The sequence below is a fragment of the Anomaloglossus baeobatrachus genome, chromosome 7, assembly GCF_048569485.1.
Source record: "Anomaloglossus baeobatrachus isolate aAnoBae1 chromosome 7, aAnoBae1.hap1, whole genome shotgun sequence".
Classification (NCBI taxonomy): Eukaryota; Metazoa; Chordata; class Amphibia; order Anura; family Aromobatidae; genus Anomaloglossus; species Anomaloglossus baeobatrachus.
Window position 1 is genome coordinate 67,528,179 of NC_134359.1, and position 16,228 is coordinate 67,544,406.

Below are 16,228 nucleotides of genomic sequence, written 5' to 3' on the forward strand. Positions count from 1 at the left end.
ATCAATGGGAAAAAAACCCGTATGTAGTCCAGCCCACAGAATGGGAGAATGGGAAGGCCTACCAGATCAGCCGTGACCAGGGGGGGACTTTGGCTACGGTTTCCCGAGACCACCTGAAGAAGTGCCCACCAGCATTGAGAGTAGCGGATGAGGCTCCAGCTCCCAGTCCAGTGGAGAAGGAAAAAGAGGTAATCCACACTATGATGGGTGATTTTCCAGCAGACTGGCCTACACAGAACGGCGCGGTGATCCTCCCAGTGATACTGTTCCCACAACCCGTGGATAAAGAAATGATGGAAATGGTTAACCGCGAGCCAGTGCCCAGGGATGTACCTGTACCCGGCTCCCCTACGCCTCCACCTGCTCCACATGATAGCAGGGAGGAGGAACTGATTGTTCCCTCTGCCCCAGTGCCTGTCACCACTGACACCGGACCCCGAAGGTCCACTCGCCCCAACCTAGGTAGACCCCCACTTAGGTACAGGGAAACTACTCTTTAAAAGGGGGGGGGGACTTTATGTGTTGAGTGTACCAGTTTGAAAGTTTTGAATGATAAGTGAAAGAAGAATCAACCGAAGAAGTTTACCTGATTGAACCATGATTGAACCAGCCGTTGCCGGCAACTGTTGTCCCCGTAGGGACTGTCTGCAAACCCTGCGTAAGGAACTACTTACAGACAAGCCCGAGAACTTGCAGGGCAACCACAAACTTAGTGGCATGTAAAAAAAAATGTTAGTTGGCTTGAACCGTTGCCGCCTCCGGAGAGGCTGATTTGGGAGGATGGGCCTGGAGGAAAGAGATGGCCCAGGCCCGCCACTACCATAACCGGTGGCAATCCTCCGGGGGTTCAGGGGTCCCCCTGGACGCGGGTCCCCTGAAAGAGACAGAACCCGCTCGGGCAACTTGGTGCTGGTCTGGGGTCAAGGGGTGTTGCCCGCTTCTTAGGGGCAGCATCAGGGCCAGGTTGTTTGGGTGGGAGAAGAGCGGAAGCCGTACCGTTGTAAAATGTTTATGATGCTTTTACATGTTTTACCGTTTTATTCTTTTTCAGTTGTGAAAATAAAACCGGTGATGGACGGGCAGCCCGCAGACGGAGTGCATTTTACTAAGGGGGAATGTGGCGCCCTGGACAAGCCAGGTCGCCACAGGTACTACACCTACACCCCGGATTGGCACACCTAAGACAAACACAAATCCTTGTTGCCTTCCTCCAGGGGCTGATGTCCACACCAGGGGGTGGGCCAGGCAGTTGGTCCCGCCCACCGAGGAGTTCACAGTCCTGGAGGCGGGAAAAGTTTGGAGAATAGTTTTGGAGAGGGAAGTGGTAGCAGAGGAGACTGACCGTGTCCGGGTGTGTGGCCCGGGCACTCAGCAAGGTTGGCAGACGGTAGTGACCGTCTGCAGGAGAGGCTGATTGGAGTGAACTGTAAGGACCGGGGACGGGCGGTGGCCCGCCGGTACTGGATCGGGGAGTGAAGAGAAGCCAGCACCATTCGGCAGGGCCTACGGACCCCGACCAGGCTAGGAGTCGTCGTAAAACCGGTCAAATCCGTTAGCGAAGGGAACCTCCGGGGTTTCCCAGCAGTCAAGACCCGATTGAAGGCAGCAGCTCACACCATAGAGGGAAACACAGTCACCGCCAAGGCTACAGTTCCCAGGGCCAGAGCCTGCGGGCAAAAAGGGGCTCCTTCAGCATCCATCCAAGCTGGGGAGCGGGTTACCGGTGGGAAGCCATTGGAACCGTAAACACAACACAGGTGCAGGGAAAGGCAGTCACCATAAACCTACCGGGAGGAGAAAAACCGCAGCCGTCTGTGGGACCCGTCCATCCAGCCGTTTGTTTGACCAGAGACTCTGTGTGAATTACTGGCTGAGTGAGTACCACCGTGCCGTGCGGCACAGCGCTGCCGCCACGACCTTGCACCTCACCAGGCCTCGTAACCCGCCTGCCATCCCTAACCCCTCACCGGGCCCCGGGACAACCAACCCCCCTACCCACGGAGGGGAGAACCAACATCCAAGCTGCTCCCTGTCATCGCTCCCGGGATCCCCGTCCAGAGCAGTGGTGGTGTCACAACTTCACCACAACCGTGGGTGGCGTCACGGATAATATCCCCCAAACCACACACCAACCCCCCTTTCACTCACGGGCGAGGAACGCCACTAGAGTCCCCGGGATCCGGCCCACCGCTCGAGCCAGCACCGAGCAGCCGCAGCAGCAGCAGTAGCTGGACCCGAGCAGTGGGTGAGCGCAGCGTCCTCTCCTCCGCCCGCGACACGCCCCCTTAGGAAGGAGGCGGTTCACTGGCCAAAGCGACGTCACAGGGCAGGTGAGTGCATGTGAAGCTGCCGTAGCGATAATGTTCGCTACGGCAGCTATCACCATGATATCGCAGCTGCGACAGGGGCGGGGACTATCGCGCTCGGCATTGTAGTTTCGGCTTGCGATGTCGTAGTGTGCAAAGGGCCCCTAAGGATAGGCCATCAATGTCATAGTAGAGGACAATCCCTTTAAAGCTCTAAGGGAGTCAGAGAAGGGCTAAGATCAATGGAAAAAAAGTAGATGGTAAGGTACACTGCACTAATCAGTTATTTCAAGGATGCACCAAGCACCTCTTTAGCATATTTTAATCAAGAAAATTTTCTGGCAAACGCAACAATGGATTTAGACATTAAAAGTACCATTTTTAATAGGGCTGTGTCTCTTACAAGATGCTGTGCTTGGTGAAAACAGTAATTTTGTTTGGAAAGACTCCCTTTAAATGTGTACAATAATGTCTCAAGATGTCATGCATGACACCTCCATAGCTGTGAAGTGACTTCACTTCTATGTACCTGCAAATGTGTTTTATATATTTGTCACATAATGACTGACGTGTTAAGTGCCTGCCATGTTCTGTCCTGTGTTTCCACACTATAAAGAAGTTACACAAGAGTGCGTCAATACAAATAATGCATAGTAAAAATCAAAAGGGACCATAATTATGGTCCTGATGGATGGTACGCACACTGGGCCGTGGAGCTGCCGCACTTCTTCGCTAAAGAGAGTCAGTGTGTTTGTATGGCCGTGTGCGGGGTGTGTGACACTTTTTAGGGTTAGGGTGTCCATCGCCACGCAACCGGTCCCCGTCCTAGACGCAGTAAACAAACATGTGACCCTGGAGTACTCTTTGCAAATCAAAACTTTAACAGTTTATTCCTTCTACACTATGTAAGACATGGCCTCACTCTTGATGGTTCTGCGGTTACTGTTTATTTGGGGTGCGCTCACTCAACTTATCACCGCTATCTTGGAATTAGTCTACAAGCTGCCGGGCACCTGTCTCTCCGTTCCCCTACTCTTCTTCTCACCTCTGTCCACTTCTGGCCCCTGATGGCTGTCTAGTAGTGCAACTTCCCTGAGCTCACCGAGGTGAGCCGTAGGCTCCGGACCTTTAAGAGGTTACCGCAGGGTTCCCTGACTGGCTCCTGACACTGTGCCACATCTTTAAGCCTTGAACCCTTCTGCAGAACGCCCTCTCATCAGGCCAGTCTCTCTAACCAACCCACTGCCCATATGTCACTCCTTCTCTATCTTATCTTACCATTGCTTCTACCCAACTGCTAGTTGGCGCCGGCCACTTAATGGTCCCGACTCTGCTACATTGGGGACCCGCACTTCACTACCAGCAGTGTAAGTTTACCAAATACATTTAACAGCATACTCGGTACCTAAAACACAGACAAATGACAAATAGCATAAAACAGAGGAGGGTTTGGGGTGCGACCATCTCCTACAGTACCATCCAATTTAGAAGGGTCTGGTGTTCAGAGCTTTAGTATAGCTGTACAAGATGTATACTCTTTTTAAAGTGAAGGTATGTGATGCTCCATCTGAGAGCAGCATGATGTAATAGAGGCCCTGATTCCAGTAATGTGTCAATCACAGGGCTGCTTGCTTCAGTTTTGATAAAATAACTGTTTTCTCTGCTGCAGAGTTACCAGTTCTCTGAATGCTGAACTCTGTATAAACCCGCCCACACCAATGATTGGAAGCTTTCTGTGTACACTGTGCATAGTCAGAAAGCTTTCATTCAGTGGTGCAGTGCGGTTATACAGAGCTTATAAATATGGAGGACTAGATGGCAGAAGGTTTACTAGTCCTCTAGTGCTTATAAATCAGTGAGTTTATCAAAACTACAGCAAGCAGCTCTGTAAGTGACACAATGCAATATACATTATTGTGTTTTCTTACTGAAGAAGTAAATGCTCCCCGAAACGCGTTGAATAATAAAATCATATGAACGATATCACATTGATCCTCAGTGGTCATTCTGCATTCAACAGCATGGCTTAACCACTTTCTGCCCACCTTACTGTTAATCTTGGGGTCTGCAGCAGCCGATAATTGGATGCTCCTCATAGTGGTTGTGTCTTACACAACCACATCACTTTAGTGAATCCTTCAAAATCTTTCCACCCTGGTAACACCAGGTAAGACATTATTTGCAGCTTCTTGTCTTTCCAGTCCTTTCACTAATAATGGATGTTTGAAACTGTATGACAAACAATATGGTAAATCAGGAGCCATAAGTTTGTTGTATACAGCATATTGACCTTAAAGGCAACATAACTGTCAAGCTACCGCTAGGGGGCGCAGGGATTCTGGTACAAAGAGAACTCCTGAGTGCAGTAAGACAGAAGCCCACAAGAGGTCGCTAACACAAGAGCAGGGATAGTCGATCAGTCAGGGTCTATGCCAGGATGTTATGTCTGTACCGAGGGGAAAACAAGCCAAAGTCAAAGAACAGAGCCGAGGTCGGATACCGGGAGAGTAAGTATACAGGGGGTAGGGAAGAGCGGACACGGAACAGTAGCAGAGTCCGGACGACAGGGGGGACGGAGATCAGGACAGGCTGGGCAAACGGAGGTCAGGTTGGGCAGGAGGTACACAGGTCAGGACGAACAGTACCGGGTAGCAGGACAAGAAACAGAGAACTTCTCTAAGGAACAGTGCACACAGCAGAGCCAGAAATATTACTGTCAACGTCCCAGAGATAACAGCACCAAGTTATGGCGGCGTGAACCATGGAACGAGGCCAGAATGAACAGGCCCCTCCAAAGGGACCTAAACCCCGGAGGCAGGATACATGCACCGGCTCAGGGACGGCAGAGTCGTGCATGAATCATGACAGTGACCTTGTACATGCTGTCTCATCTGTAGACAGAACTGTATAGAGAAGAAGGGGAGCAGAATAATATATACACCATGTGCAGAATTATTAGGCAAGTTGTATTTTAGAGGATTTTTTTTTTATTATAGATCAACAAATATGTTCTCAATCAACCCAAAAGACTCATAAATATCAAAGCTTAATATTTTTGGAAGTTGGAGTGTTTGGTTTTTTTTTTAGATTTGGCTATCTTAGAAGGATATCTATTTGTGCAGGTAACTATTACTGTGCAGAATTATTAGGCAACTTAATAAAAACCAAATATATTCCCATCTCACTTCTTTATTTTCACCAGGTAAACCAATATAACTGCACAAAATTTAGAAATAAACATTTCTGACATGCAAAAACAAAACCCCCAAAAATATGTGACCAATATAGTCACCTTTCTTTATGATGACACTCAACAGCCGACCATCCATAGATTCTGTCAGTTTCTTTATCTGTTTACGATCAACGTTGCGTGCAGCAGCCACCACAGCCTCCAGATGCTGTTCCGAGAGGTGTACTGTTTTCCCTCCCTGTAGATCTCACATTTTATGAGGGACCACAGGTTCTCTATTGGGTTCAGATCAGGTGAACAAGGGGGCCATGTCATTATTTTTTTTATCTTTTAGACCTTTACTGGCCAGCCATGCTGTGGAGTAGTTGGATGCATGTGATGGAGCATAGTCCTGCATGAAAATCATGTTGTTCTTGAACGATACTGACTTCTTCCTGTACCACTGCTTGAAGAAGTTGTCTTTCAGAAACTGTCAGTAGGTCTGGGAGTTGAACTTCACTCCATCCTCAACCCGAAAAGGTCCCTCAAGTTCATCTTTGATGATACCAGCCCATACCAGTACCCCACCTCCACCTTGCTGGTGTCTGAGTCGGAGTGGACCCTTTACTGATCCAGCCTCTGGCCCATCCATCTGGCCCATCAAGAGTCACTCTCATTTCATCAGTCCATAAAACCTTTGAAAAATCAGTCTTAAGATATTTTTGCCCCAGTCTTGACGTTTTATCTTATGTTTCTTGTTCAAAGGTGGTTGTTTTTCAGCCTTCCTTACCTTGGCCATGTCCCTGAGTATGGCACACCTTGTGCTTTTTGATACTCCAGTAACGTTGCAGCTCTGAAATATGGCCAAACTGGTGGAAAATGGCATCTTGGCAGCTTCACGCTTGATTTTCCTCAATTCATGGGCAGTTATTTTGCTCCTTTTTTGCCCAACACGCTTCTTGCGACCCTGTTGGCTATTTGCCATGAAACGCTTGATTGTTCGGTGATCACGCTTCAAAAGTTTGGCAATTTCAAGACTGCTGCATCCCTCTGTAAGACATCTCACAATTGGACTTTTCAGAGCCCGTCAAATCTCTCTTCTGACCCATTTTGCCACAGGAAAGGAAGTTGCCTAATAATTAAGCACACCTTATATAGGGTGTTGATGTCATTACACCGCACCCTCCTCATTACAGAGAGGCACATCACCTGATTTACTTCATTGGTAGTTGGCTCTCAGCCTATACAGCTTGGAGTAGGACAACATGTATAACAAGTATCATGTGATCAAAATACTCATTTGCCTAATAATTCTTCACACAGTATAGGTTTGTTTGAAAGAATTCAGTAAAATTTGCAATTTATTCATAGAAATCCCTGAAGTCTATATGTACCGTGTTTCCCCGAAAGTAGGACCCCCCCGAAAGTAAGGCAGGGTGGGGGTTTCGGGGGGGTCCGCCAATGTAGGGCACCCCCCGATTGTAAGGCAGGGTAGCGGGGGTGCCCGGGGAATGTAAGGCCGCCTATGGGTGGTGGTCGCGGCGTAATGTATACCTCCTCCGGTGAATGGCCCCCGCAATCTCGCCGGCCTGCGGCGCGTCCCGGGTCAACGCTCTTCCTGCTTGATGCTGATTGGCCGATCAGCCTGTTCGTCACAGGCTCCCTGCTGGCCATCAGCTCGAGCTGTGATTGGCTAGTCAGCCGGCTCGCAGCTGATTGGCCGAATCAGCCGCGACGTCACCGCCTGCAGGCTTGCTCCCATTGGTCCAGCGTCCCCGGCGTCCCCGGCAGAAGGAAAGTAACGGTAAGTTCCGAAACTCTCTCTCTGTGTGTGTACGGTATGTGTATGGGGGCTGTATGTGTCAGAGTGTGTGTGTGTGTGTGTGTGTGTGTGTGTGTGTACGGTACCGGTACGATATGTGTGTGGGTGCCGTGTGGGTCTGTACCGGTACCGTATGTGTCAGTGTGTGTGGTGGCAGAGTGGGGGGCAGAACCACTGTATGGGGAGGCTGCAGGGGGGAGGATGGGGTGCATGCCGGACTCTCAAACAATGGGGAGGCTGCAGGGGGGAGGATGGGGTGGATGCCGGACTCTCAAACAATGGGGAGGCTGCAGGGGGGAGGGGGGAGGGGGAAATTGTTATTTTTTTTTTCCAATGTAAGGCCTCCCCCGAAAGTAAGGCAGGGTGGGACTTTTGGGGGTAAAATTAATGTAAGACAGGGCCTTACTTTCGGGGAAACACGGTATGAGTCCAATGGGCGGTCCTACTCAGTGATTGATAGATATATCTGCATGCACAATCACACAGTAGGACCGCCCACTGGACTCATGTGTACAAACACCAAGGAGTTAAAGGAATAAAATACAAGGTATGCTGAAACTTTTTGCACAAAAAAGTCTATTAATTTGATCAGTTAATGAGGCTCTATAACATTCTGCTTAACATTTTCAACGTGACAAATTTCCCCTTAAGGACCAGGAAATGTAATTTTCCATTTTTTTCATCCCCCTCTATTCAGTGCCATAACCTTTCTATTTTTCTATTGACATAGTCAAAAGAGAGTTTATTTTTGAAAGATGAAATATAGTTTAGTTTTCAATTACATCAAACATTTTACCATGTAATATACTAGAAAATAGGAAAAATACTCCCAAGTGCAGATAAAATGCAATGTTAACATTGTTTGTTTTTTTTTTTTGTTTTGTTTTTACGGGGTTTATTGATTGGTATCATGATTCTTTAGGTCAGTATGATTTTCACAATATTAAACATTTTGTTTTTCTTGTTAAGTGGTGAAAAAAAAATGTAAATTCGTAAAAAAAAAATATATATATATATAGTTTAACCCCTTCACAACCTTCAAGGCCTTGGCTGTCGCATGCGGGTATGGCAGCTGCATGTGGCCGCCCCACGGGGGATTGCCAGCTTTGGAATATAGACAAGTGCAGCAAATTTGGTGCAGAATTTTTATGCAACTGAAAATCTTTTCTTTTGAATAAAAGTTTTTGGCAAGAACACGGATTTCAGCAAACGCAATGACCGAGACATGGGAGACCAGCAACAAATCTGCTAGGTGGGAATATATCATAAGAAAAGAAGGAGCCTAGCCCCAGTCTATTATATTTCCCAGGAATGCTCTATGCAACATAAAAGATTTTTTTTTTTTACTGCTGCAATGTTTTTCAATAATTTATGAATTTACTGAGCACATCTCCAACCGTGAAATCTTGGCAAGAGGTTTACACTTCACACATATAAAATAAAGATCATGAATTTCCGCCCTTTTTTTTTGAGAATCATTAAGGAGGCTTCATTCACATTTCTGTAATATGGATGTGAGTTCTAAGTACCATAATATGGTAGTAATAATATTTATTCCTTTATATGGCGCCATTAATTCCACAGCGCTTTACAAACATTGGTAACACTGTCCCCATTGGGGCTCACAATCTACAGTCCCTATCTGTATGTCTTTGGAGTGTGGGAGGAAACCCACGCAAATATGGGGAGAACATACAAACTCCTTGCAAATGTGGTTGGTGGGATTTGAACCCAAGACCGCAACGCTGCAAGGCTGCAGTGCTAACTCCTAAGGCTAGGTTCACATTTCCGTCAATTTGTATCAGTCACAATCCGCAGCTCTGGTAAACAATGGAATCCGTTTGGCGGATTTCATTGTTCCCATAGACTTGTATGAGCGGCGGATTGTGACTGATGATGCTGCGTTGCACTCTCCGCCTGACTGATCAGTCGTGGAACGACTGACCGCGGGACGGAAGGAATGCAGCCTGTAACGTTTTTTGAGCAGCGCAATCCGTAGGATTTCGCTGCGCATGCTCTCTCTGGCTTCCTGCACCCGTAACCAGGATACACATCGGGTTACTAAGCAATGCGCTTTGGTTAGTTACCCGATATTTACACTGGTTATGTGTGCAGGGAGCCAGCGCTAAGCGGTGTACGCTGGTAGCAAGGTAAATATCGGGTAACCAAGCAAAAAGTGCTTTGCTTTTAGTTACCCGATATTTACCCTGGATAAGTGTGCAGGGAGGCCGATACTTTCCCGCTCGGCTCTACTCCCTCCCGCACTCGGCATGTACACACTCACGCGCGCGCGCGCTCACTCACTCACCTGTCCCTAGCCCTGCAGTCCCCGCGGCACTGACATCCTCAGCGCCATGGCCCCGCTCGGCTCCACCCACCCCGAACTCTGCCCCCCTCGTGCTCCGCCCCCCGCACACAACGGAGTCCAACAATGAATTCTGTTCTTTGTCATCCATTGTACAACGCATCAGTCACATGCGTTAAGCAATGCATGTGACTGATGCAAAACAACGGAAATGTGAACCTAGCCTAATACTCTCGCACCTCTCCAGTCTGTCCTTAAAGCACCACTCCGACATTTTTATTCATGGCTGCAGTGGCGCATTTAATCTAACTGTGCCATCCAGGGCTATGGGGTACTCGGTCTCGGGCAGTGTACTACTGGGATGTGTCTCTGGGTGGCCGTTGCCCGGTTCTGTGACCCTGGGGGTCACTTTAAAAAGGGGTTTATCGACAGAAGGATAGTTAATAAAGTTTATGTTGTGACGCCACTTGCAGGTTGCGGTTATGGTGATAGAAGAGCCGCTGCACAGTCTTCCCGCTGGGGCTCATGTGAGGGCAGCCTGGATGTTGGGCCCTCTGCAAGTAGGGCCGGGCCCCAGGGGGGTTGGTGATGGAGTTAGGCGCGGAAAGAAGGGTAGGCCACACGAGGGATTGCAGTGTAACTGGTTCTCTTTACTCACAGTAGATGGTAACTGGTACCTGGAGGAAGGCTGGTGTTCACCTCTGGTTCCCTTAGTCCCAGTGCCGGTTGGTGACCTGGTGGCTTCTTTCCCCTGCACCTCTCTCATGTTGGTGGGTCCCCGTGGCTTGGAGCGTCTGGGGGTCCCCTCCTGTTTGTCTCTCAGTCTCTGGTCCGTACGGCGGCCAGTGTGAACCCTGTGGTGTGGGTTTTCCATTCCGGTCCCTGGTTCTCCCGTTACTGCTGGTGCCCCTGGACTTCTAAGGTCAGTGAGGTCCTGGATGGTTCCCTCACTGTGCAGATTTTATCAGGTCTGCCTGTAGCGTTTGCCTGACCTAGGGCTCTGTACCCCGTCGGTGCTATGGTTCCGAGAGTCCTTCGCCGTACTCCACCGGCAACCACATGCCTGGGCCCTCAGGTCATTGTCACACTCCCGTGTCAGTGCAGTTACGACCGTCTCCTCTCACTTCCACTTACTGTCTAACTGTCTGTCCCCTCCCCTGGGTCGCCATCCATTGGATCCAATTCTAGTCTGTCACCAGTCTGTGGGGATGGGAGAAAACTGGGATTATAATGTGTTTTGCTGTTACCGACACTGGTCTTCCAGGTTCCTGGGGGTAGGCCCTGCATCTTTGGCAGGATGCAGTACATTGTAGTGCCCTGATGGGTTCAGGGGCGCTACATAAGCCCCATACTCCTGATTTTATACCTACCATCTAGCATCTTCACCTTTTACCGACATCGCTCTGGTCCCATGGAGTCATCTTGTGACTGCAAGTACTGACTGATTGGAAGTTAGAAGTTATATCACAAGCTCCCAATGCAAGTCTATGAGAGCAAGAATGAGGCTCTCATAGACTTGTATTGAGTTGTAACCTCCAGCTCACTCCATGAAACACTGGAGCAGCCAGCTAGTCACAAACTGGAGAAGCGTCGTTGATAAAAGATGACAACAGCGGCATATGAGTATAAGAGTATAAGAGTAGGGTCAGGGAACTTAGATTAGAGGCACGACTCAAGCAGTAAAAAAAATGTCTCCAGTCAATGCTCCACCTCCTCTGCCAATCTCTTTACTAGCTTACAATTTTCCAGCGAATCCAGTTTAAATTACTAATAATGACCTTCAACGCCTTCTACAATCTGGTTCCTCCATACATCTCCAAACCAATCTCTTGATACTTCCCCAAATTTAATCTCTAGTACTCACAAGTAGAGATGAGTGAACCCGAGGTTCGGTGTTCATACCAAACATAGACATTACAAAAAAACAGAGTTTGGGTTTAGAGTTCGCATGCTTTACATATGCAAACCACTCTCGTGAGCATCGCTGTGCTCGGGTACACTTGGTGCTGAGCCCAATACAAGCTGCTTGAAGTGTTTCATCATCTCACACTGGGGGTAACAACAGCGTGATCAGATGTAGTGTGCACCAAGCAAAAAAATGGAAAAACCCTGTTTATCGTTCCCATAGAAGTGATCTGTTTATGGCTGCCTGCATGTGGACGGAGACCCGAACTGCCCAATCGGTGACTTTCATTGGGGTTCAGATCAAGTCCGGGTCCCAAACCGAACTCTATCTAAAGTCCGGCTGAGCCCGCCAAACCGAATATCCATGGGTCCCGCTCATCTCTACTCATAAGATCTCCTTCTTTCAGCTGCTCTCGTAACTTCCTCACCGAATCGCCTCCAAAAATGTTCCCGATCGTTACCCACTTGGAGTTCGGTGCCTCAACACGTAAATTATCTGCCACAATATATGCAACCTGAAAACTCTTGCAATAACCCTACTGCCACCTCCTTACCACCAAAGCTGCTCCAACCCCCCCGATCTATTGTCTCTCCTTCCCAATATCTTGTAGATTGTCAGCCCGTGAGAGCAGGGTCTTGTCCCCCTCTGTACCAGCCTGTCACTGATAGGGCAAGTTCAAATGACCGAATTTTGGGTCCAAGCGCTGTCCGTGAAAAAACTGACCTCACCAGGACCAATTTTGCTCAATTAAGCAGTTCAGATGAGATTTTTTTTTAATTCATGGACCAAATCTGCACCAATTTCTTCACTTATTCAAGTCTTTAAGTGCACGAACAGAAATTGGATGCCATCATGTTCATCCATATCACAGCCGATTTTTACCGATACATTGCAACTCTTCAACACATGAAATTGTATATGGTCTGTTAAAGTTTTACATTTTAATAACTTCTGAAATAAAAAAAATATGCCACCCGGATGACAATTACCTATCTTTTCTGGATGAAAATTGGACAATTTTTTACATGCTTGTGTGAACTTAACCTATATTGGACACATATTATATGTATCTAAACCCTCTTCACATACATCATACCCTGGAATTAAGGGTGCTTTTAAAATAGCTAATAAGAATAAAAAAAGTACAGACCAGGGGTCGGGAACCTATGGCTCGCGAGCCAGATATGGCTCTTTTGATGGCCGTATCTGGCTCGCAGACAAATCTTTAATAAAAAAAAAATGCCATATTTTCCAGTTTGTAAGACCTGGGGGAAAATGGGGGTGCATCTTACAAACCGCATATGGCTTACCGGGGAAGCAGTGGTGGCGCAGGGTCGGCGATACTGTGGGCTCGTGTGGTGTCGCGGCGGACTGTGGGCTGCTTTGAATTTCCTGCAGTTGATGAGATGGACTTCAAGAAACTAGCTGTGGAGGTGGTGTGTGCGCAGATAGGACTCCGCGGCCATTTTCTTGAAGTTGACCTCGTCAACTGCGGGAGATTCAAAGCAACCCGCTGGAAGATCAATGGCACCCGCCGCCGTGGCACCCCACAAGCCTGCAGCAGTATCGTCAACCCTCTTGAGCTGCGACACCTCCTCCTCCATGCCTGCATCGCCTACCCTGCCTCCTGGGACCTTCTGGGCCGCTCTACCACCACCGCTCCCCGCTGGTGAGTATGGCTCGCACGGAATTACATTTTAAAATATGTGGCGTTCATGGCTCTCTCAGCCAAAAAAGTTCCCGCCCCCGGTATAGACTATTATACAGAAACACAAAGCTGTAGGGGCTTTATATGCCACCCTTAGGGGTCCATGTGGGCACCTTTATGCACCATCTCTAAATTTGTGCATTCTCACCTGCACAAATTAGCAAAAAGCAAGAAAAAAAACAATCAAAGGAAAGTTTGCAATAGTGATTTGCATATTTATTACTTGATTGAATATTTGCGGCACGAGCCTCGCCAGCATTGCAGGCTTCAATAAATGGTCTGCAGACGGTGCAAATACTTTCTGGCTACACTGCAAGTCACGAAGCACATGACACCTCTACAGTACGTACGTCGTGAAGCGGCACCAAAGAACACCGGGTCAGTGAATTGGTAATGAGACTTCTTATCTGCTCAGCATCCTCAGCCAACACAAGCATCAAGAAAATGATAAAACAGCATTCTGATTTAAAGGGCAATCCCACCTTAAGATAAAAACGTCAGTGCAAATCCTTGACGTGACCTTCTGAATAATGGTAAAAAAAAAAATTCTAATGAAGGATTCAATAGATTATTTAAATTATGAGGATCAATTAGGTCCTACAAGGGTTTTACAGCTTTTCCATGCTCAGAAATTATGCAGCAATACAGAATCATTGGATGGCTATACAAGTTTTCTATCACGACTTGCAACCAACCAGGGGCAGTAAAGACCCCCATTATTTATGGGTATTTATATTTACTGGTGACCCTTAGAAGGTAATGGTCTTTAATGTAGATGTAATGGAAATAGGCAGTGATGCTGAAAGTTGCAATGATTTCAACTTAACATCCAAAATATTGGTTAATGCAAAAATAGTAAAAGATGCAAAAATACTAAAATTAAAAAAAAAAAAATGCAAAAAGAATAATAAATAAAATCTTTAGATAGTATGGAAATATGGCTCTAAGTCAAATATTTGTCAAATAATGAGAAAATGTAATGTAATTGGTTCATTTTAATTGTTGGATAATATGGGGACCCACGATTTTATTCTTGTAGCCCAGATAATTGAGTCCACTAATATTATGTCACGATTTAAGGAGAGATAAGATGCAGATTAAAACTTCAGCAGGTAAAGGTCAACTAGAAAATGAAGGGAATTGTCAGGGTCCAAAGTTGTCAGGTTGTCAGCCCAAGAAGAATTATGGTTGTCCAATAATATACGTTTTCCCAAAAATGTAATGGACATCAGTAAAGTCCCAAGGGCTTCAGCAGAAACTGGAGTCATCAAGAGTTGGATGAGAAGAATACAACAGGGATCGAAGACCTCATTTAGTGAGACACTATATTTTGCCTAGACAGCTACTCCTCCCAATGATGTCCACTCCACCCCACACCCCCTCAGTGACAGCTGTCAGGGAGGCATCAGCTGAAGATTGACCTACCTGGTAAGCATCTGGGATATTGACTGTTTCTCCATGTTCTGCCACATAACCTATGATACCTTTTCCCCAAGGCACCTGAACCTCATTGGAGTTATCCATGCTGCAGGAAGGTAGTAGAGTGGTTCCTGCGTGCACATCAAAAAATTTTGACACCAAACTCTTTTTGTTGGTTGTACCTTCCACCAAGAAGAGGGAACATCTGTCAGCATCCACCATGATGCACACAAAGATCAAGATCTTGTAGCAAAGACTGGTGAGGTTAAGCTCATTAGATATGTCCTTCACTAATTCCAAGAAGAACTCCCTCTCATTGTGCTCCTTCAGGTAGTACTTATAGTCAATGGCAGTGGATGGATATTGGGGGATGTTGACCCTGGACTCCAACAGAGCACTGAGGATGTGAGCAGTGGTGGGTGGCAAGGAGCTGGCCTTCCGGAGCAAGGCTCTTCTCCTCATGCTGGTCAAAGGCTCCTGGGCTCTGGAGTTGACATGCTCATCATAGGTCCTGTTCACATTAATGGCCTTAGAACGCGCAAAACTTTTCCTCAGCTCCTTCTGAGATGCTCTCCTCTGCAAGCCATCTCCTCTGTTACCCCAGCACTCCTTACTCTTCTCATCAGCACCAGAGATAGAAGATGTTTTGGACATCTGGTTCCTCTTCAACCACTTTTCCACCATGTAGTGCTTCCCTTTCCTGATGAGATAATCCTCAAAAAGGTCTGGATGGCTGTCCAAGAAACTTTCCACTTTGGAGAAGTCCAGCTCTGGCTCTGACATCTCTGCAATGTCACTTCCTTTGGCTTTGCCAAATGGAATCTCAATAAGGTAGTCTTCAAGTTTGCAGGAGCATGATGTGAGGAAGGTCTGAGGTCTCTGCACCTGCTGCTCAGTGCCTGGTGCACTTGTCTTCTTGGGGATTCCCTTACTGTCAGTTCTGCGGAGACTTCATGCAGTTATGTAACTAATCTTTCCATATGTCCTTCTCCAGCATCCTCCTGCACAGTGCATGTGCTACAATGAAGCTCTGAGCAGTAGCAGCCTATAGTCCAAGGAATCCAGACGAGGTCTCCTTGTGCTTTGCAAAAAGATGTACTGAAGCGGCAGATTGCTCCTGTAGGTGTCACACAGCAGCCATGGAACCTCCCAGTGATGCGAATAGAGCGTCTGTGCAGGACAGGGTTAACGTTAACCCCTGCTCTGCTGCCTCTTTTAGCTTGTACAGTGTGAATACAAGCAGAACATGAGCCATTTCAGCAGCTGGAACATAGCAGCGCCCCCTGGTGGCAGCTTCTAGGAACTATCAGAATACACGCTGCTGAGCCTGGAGTCCTGTCTGCATTGTATGGCCAGGCTTAAAGAGAATCCTACCACTTACATCCAGAAAAAAAGAACATGATTTTTAATCTGTATTGTCATCAGTGTGTAATCTGTATGCTATATGTATGCAGGGCCTAGATGCTGACATATTGCTCCATCACAGGCAAACATTTAGGTTACATTTACATGCAGTGACTTCAGGCTGGAAAATGATGATAGAAGGAATGATGTTTTTTTTTCTTTTTAGTTACCATGTAAAATATATGGTAA

General features: G+C 47.3%; 1 protein-coding gene across 1 annotated transcript in view; it reads right to left on the reverse strand.

Annotated features, from left to right (window-relative positions):
* PDE11A (phosphodiesterase 11A) overlaps nucleotides 1-15,738 on the reverse strand; it is a 746,356-nt gene extending 730,618 nt beyond the window's left edge. Inside the window, exon 1 of the mRNA XM_075317377.1 lies at nucleotides 14,642-15,738. Coding sequence (XP_075173492.1) covers nucleotides 14,642-15,418 — 777 coding nt within the window. The 5' untranslated portion in view covers nucleotides 15,419-15,738. The remainder of the gene's footprint in view (nucleotides 1-14,641) is intronic.
* Between the last annotated feature and the right edge of the window lie 490 nt (nucleotides 15,739-16,228).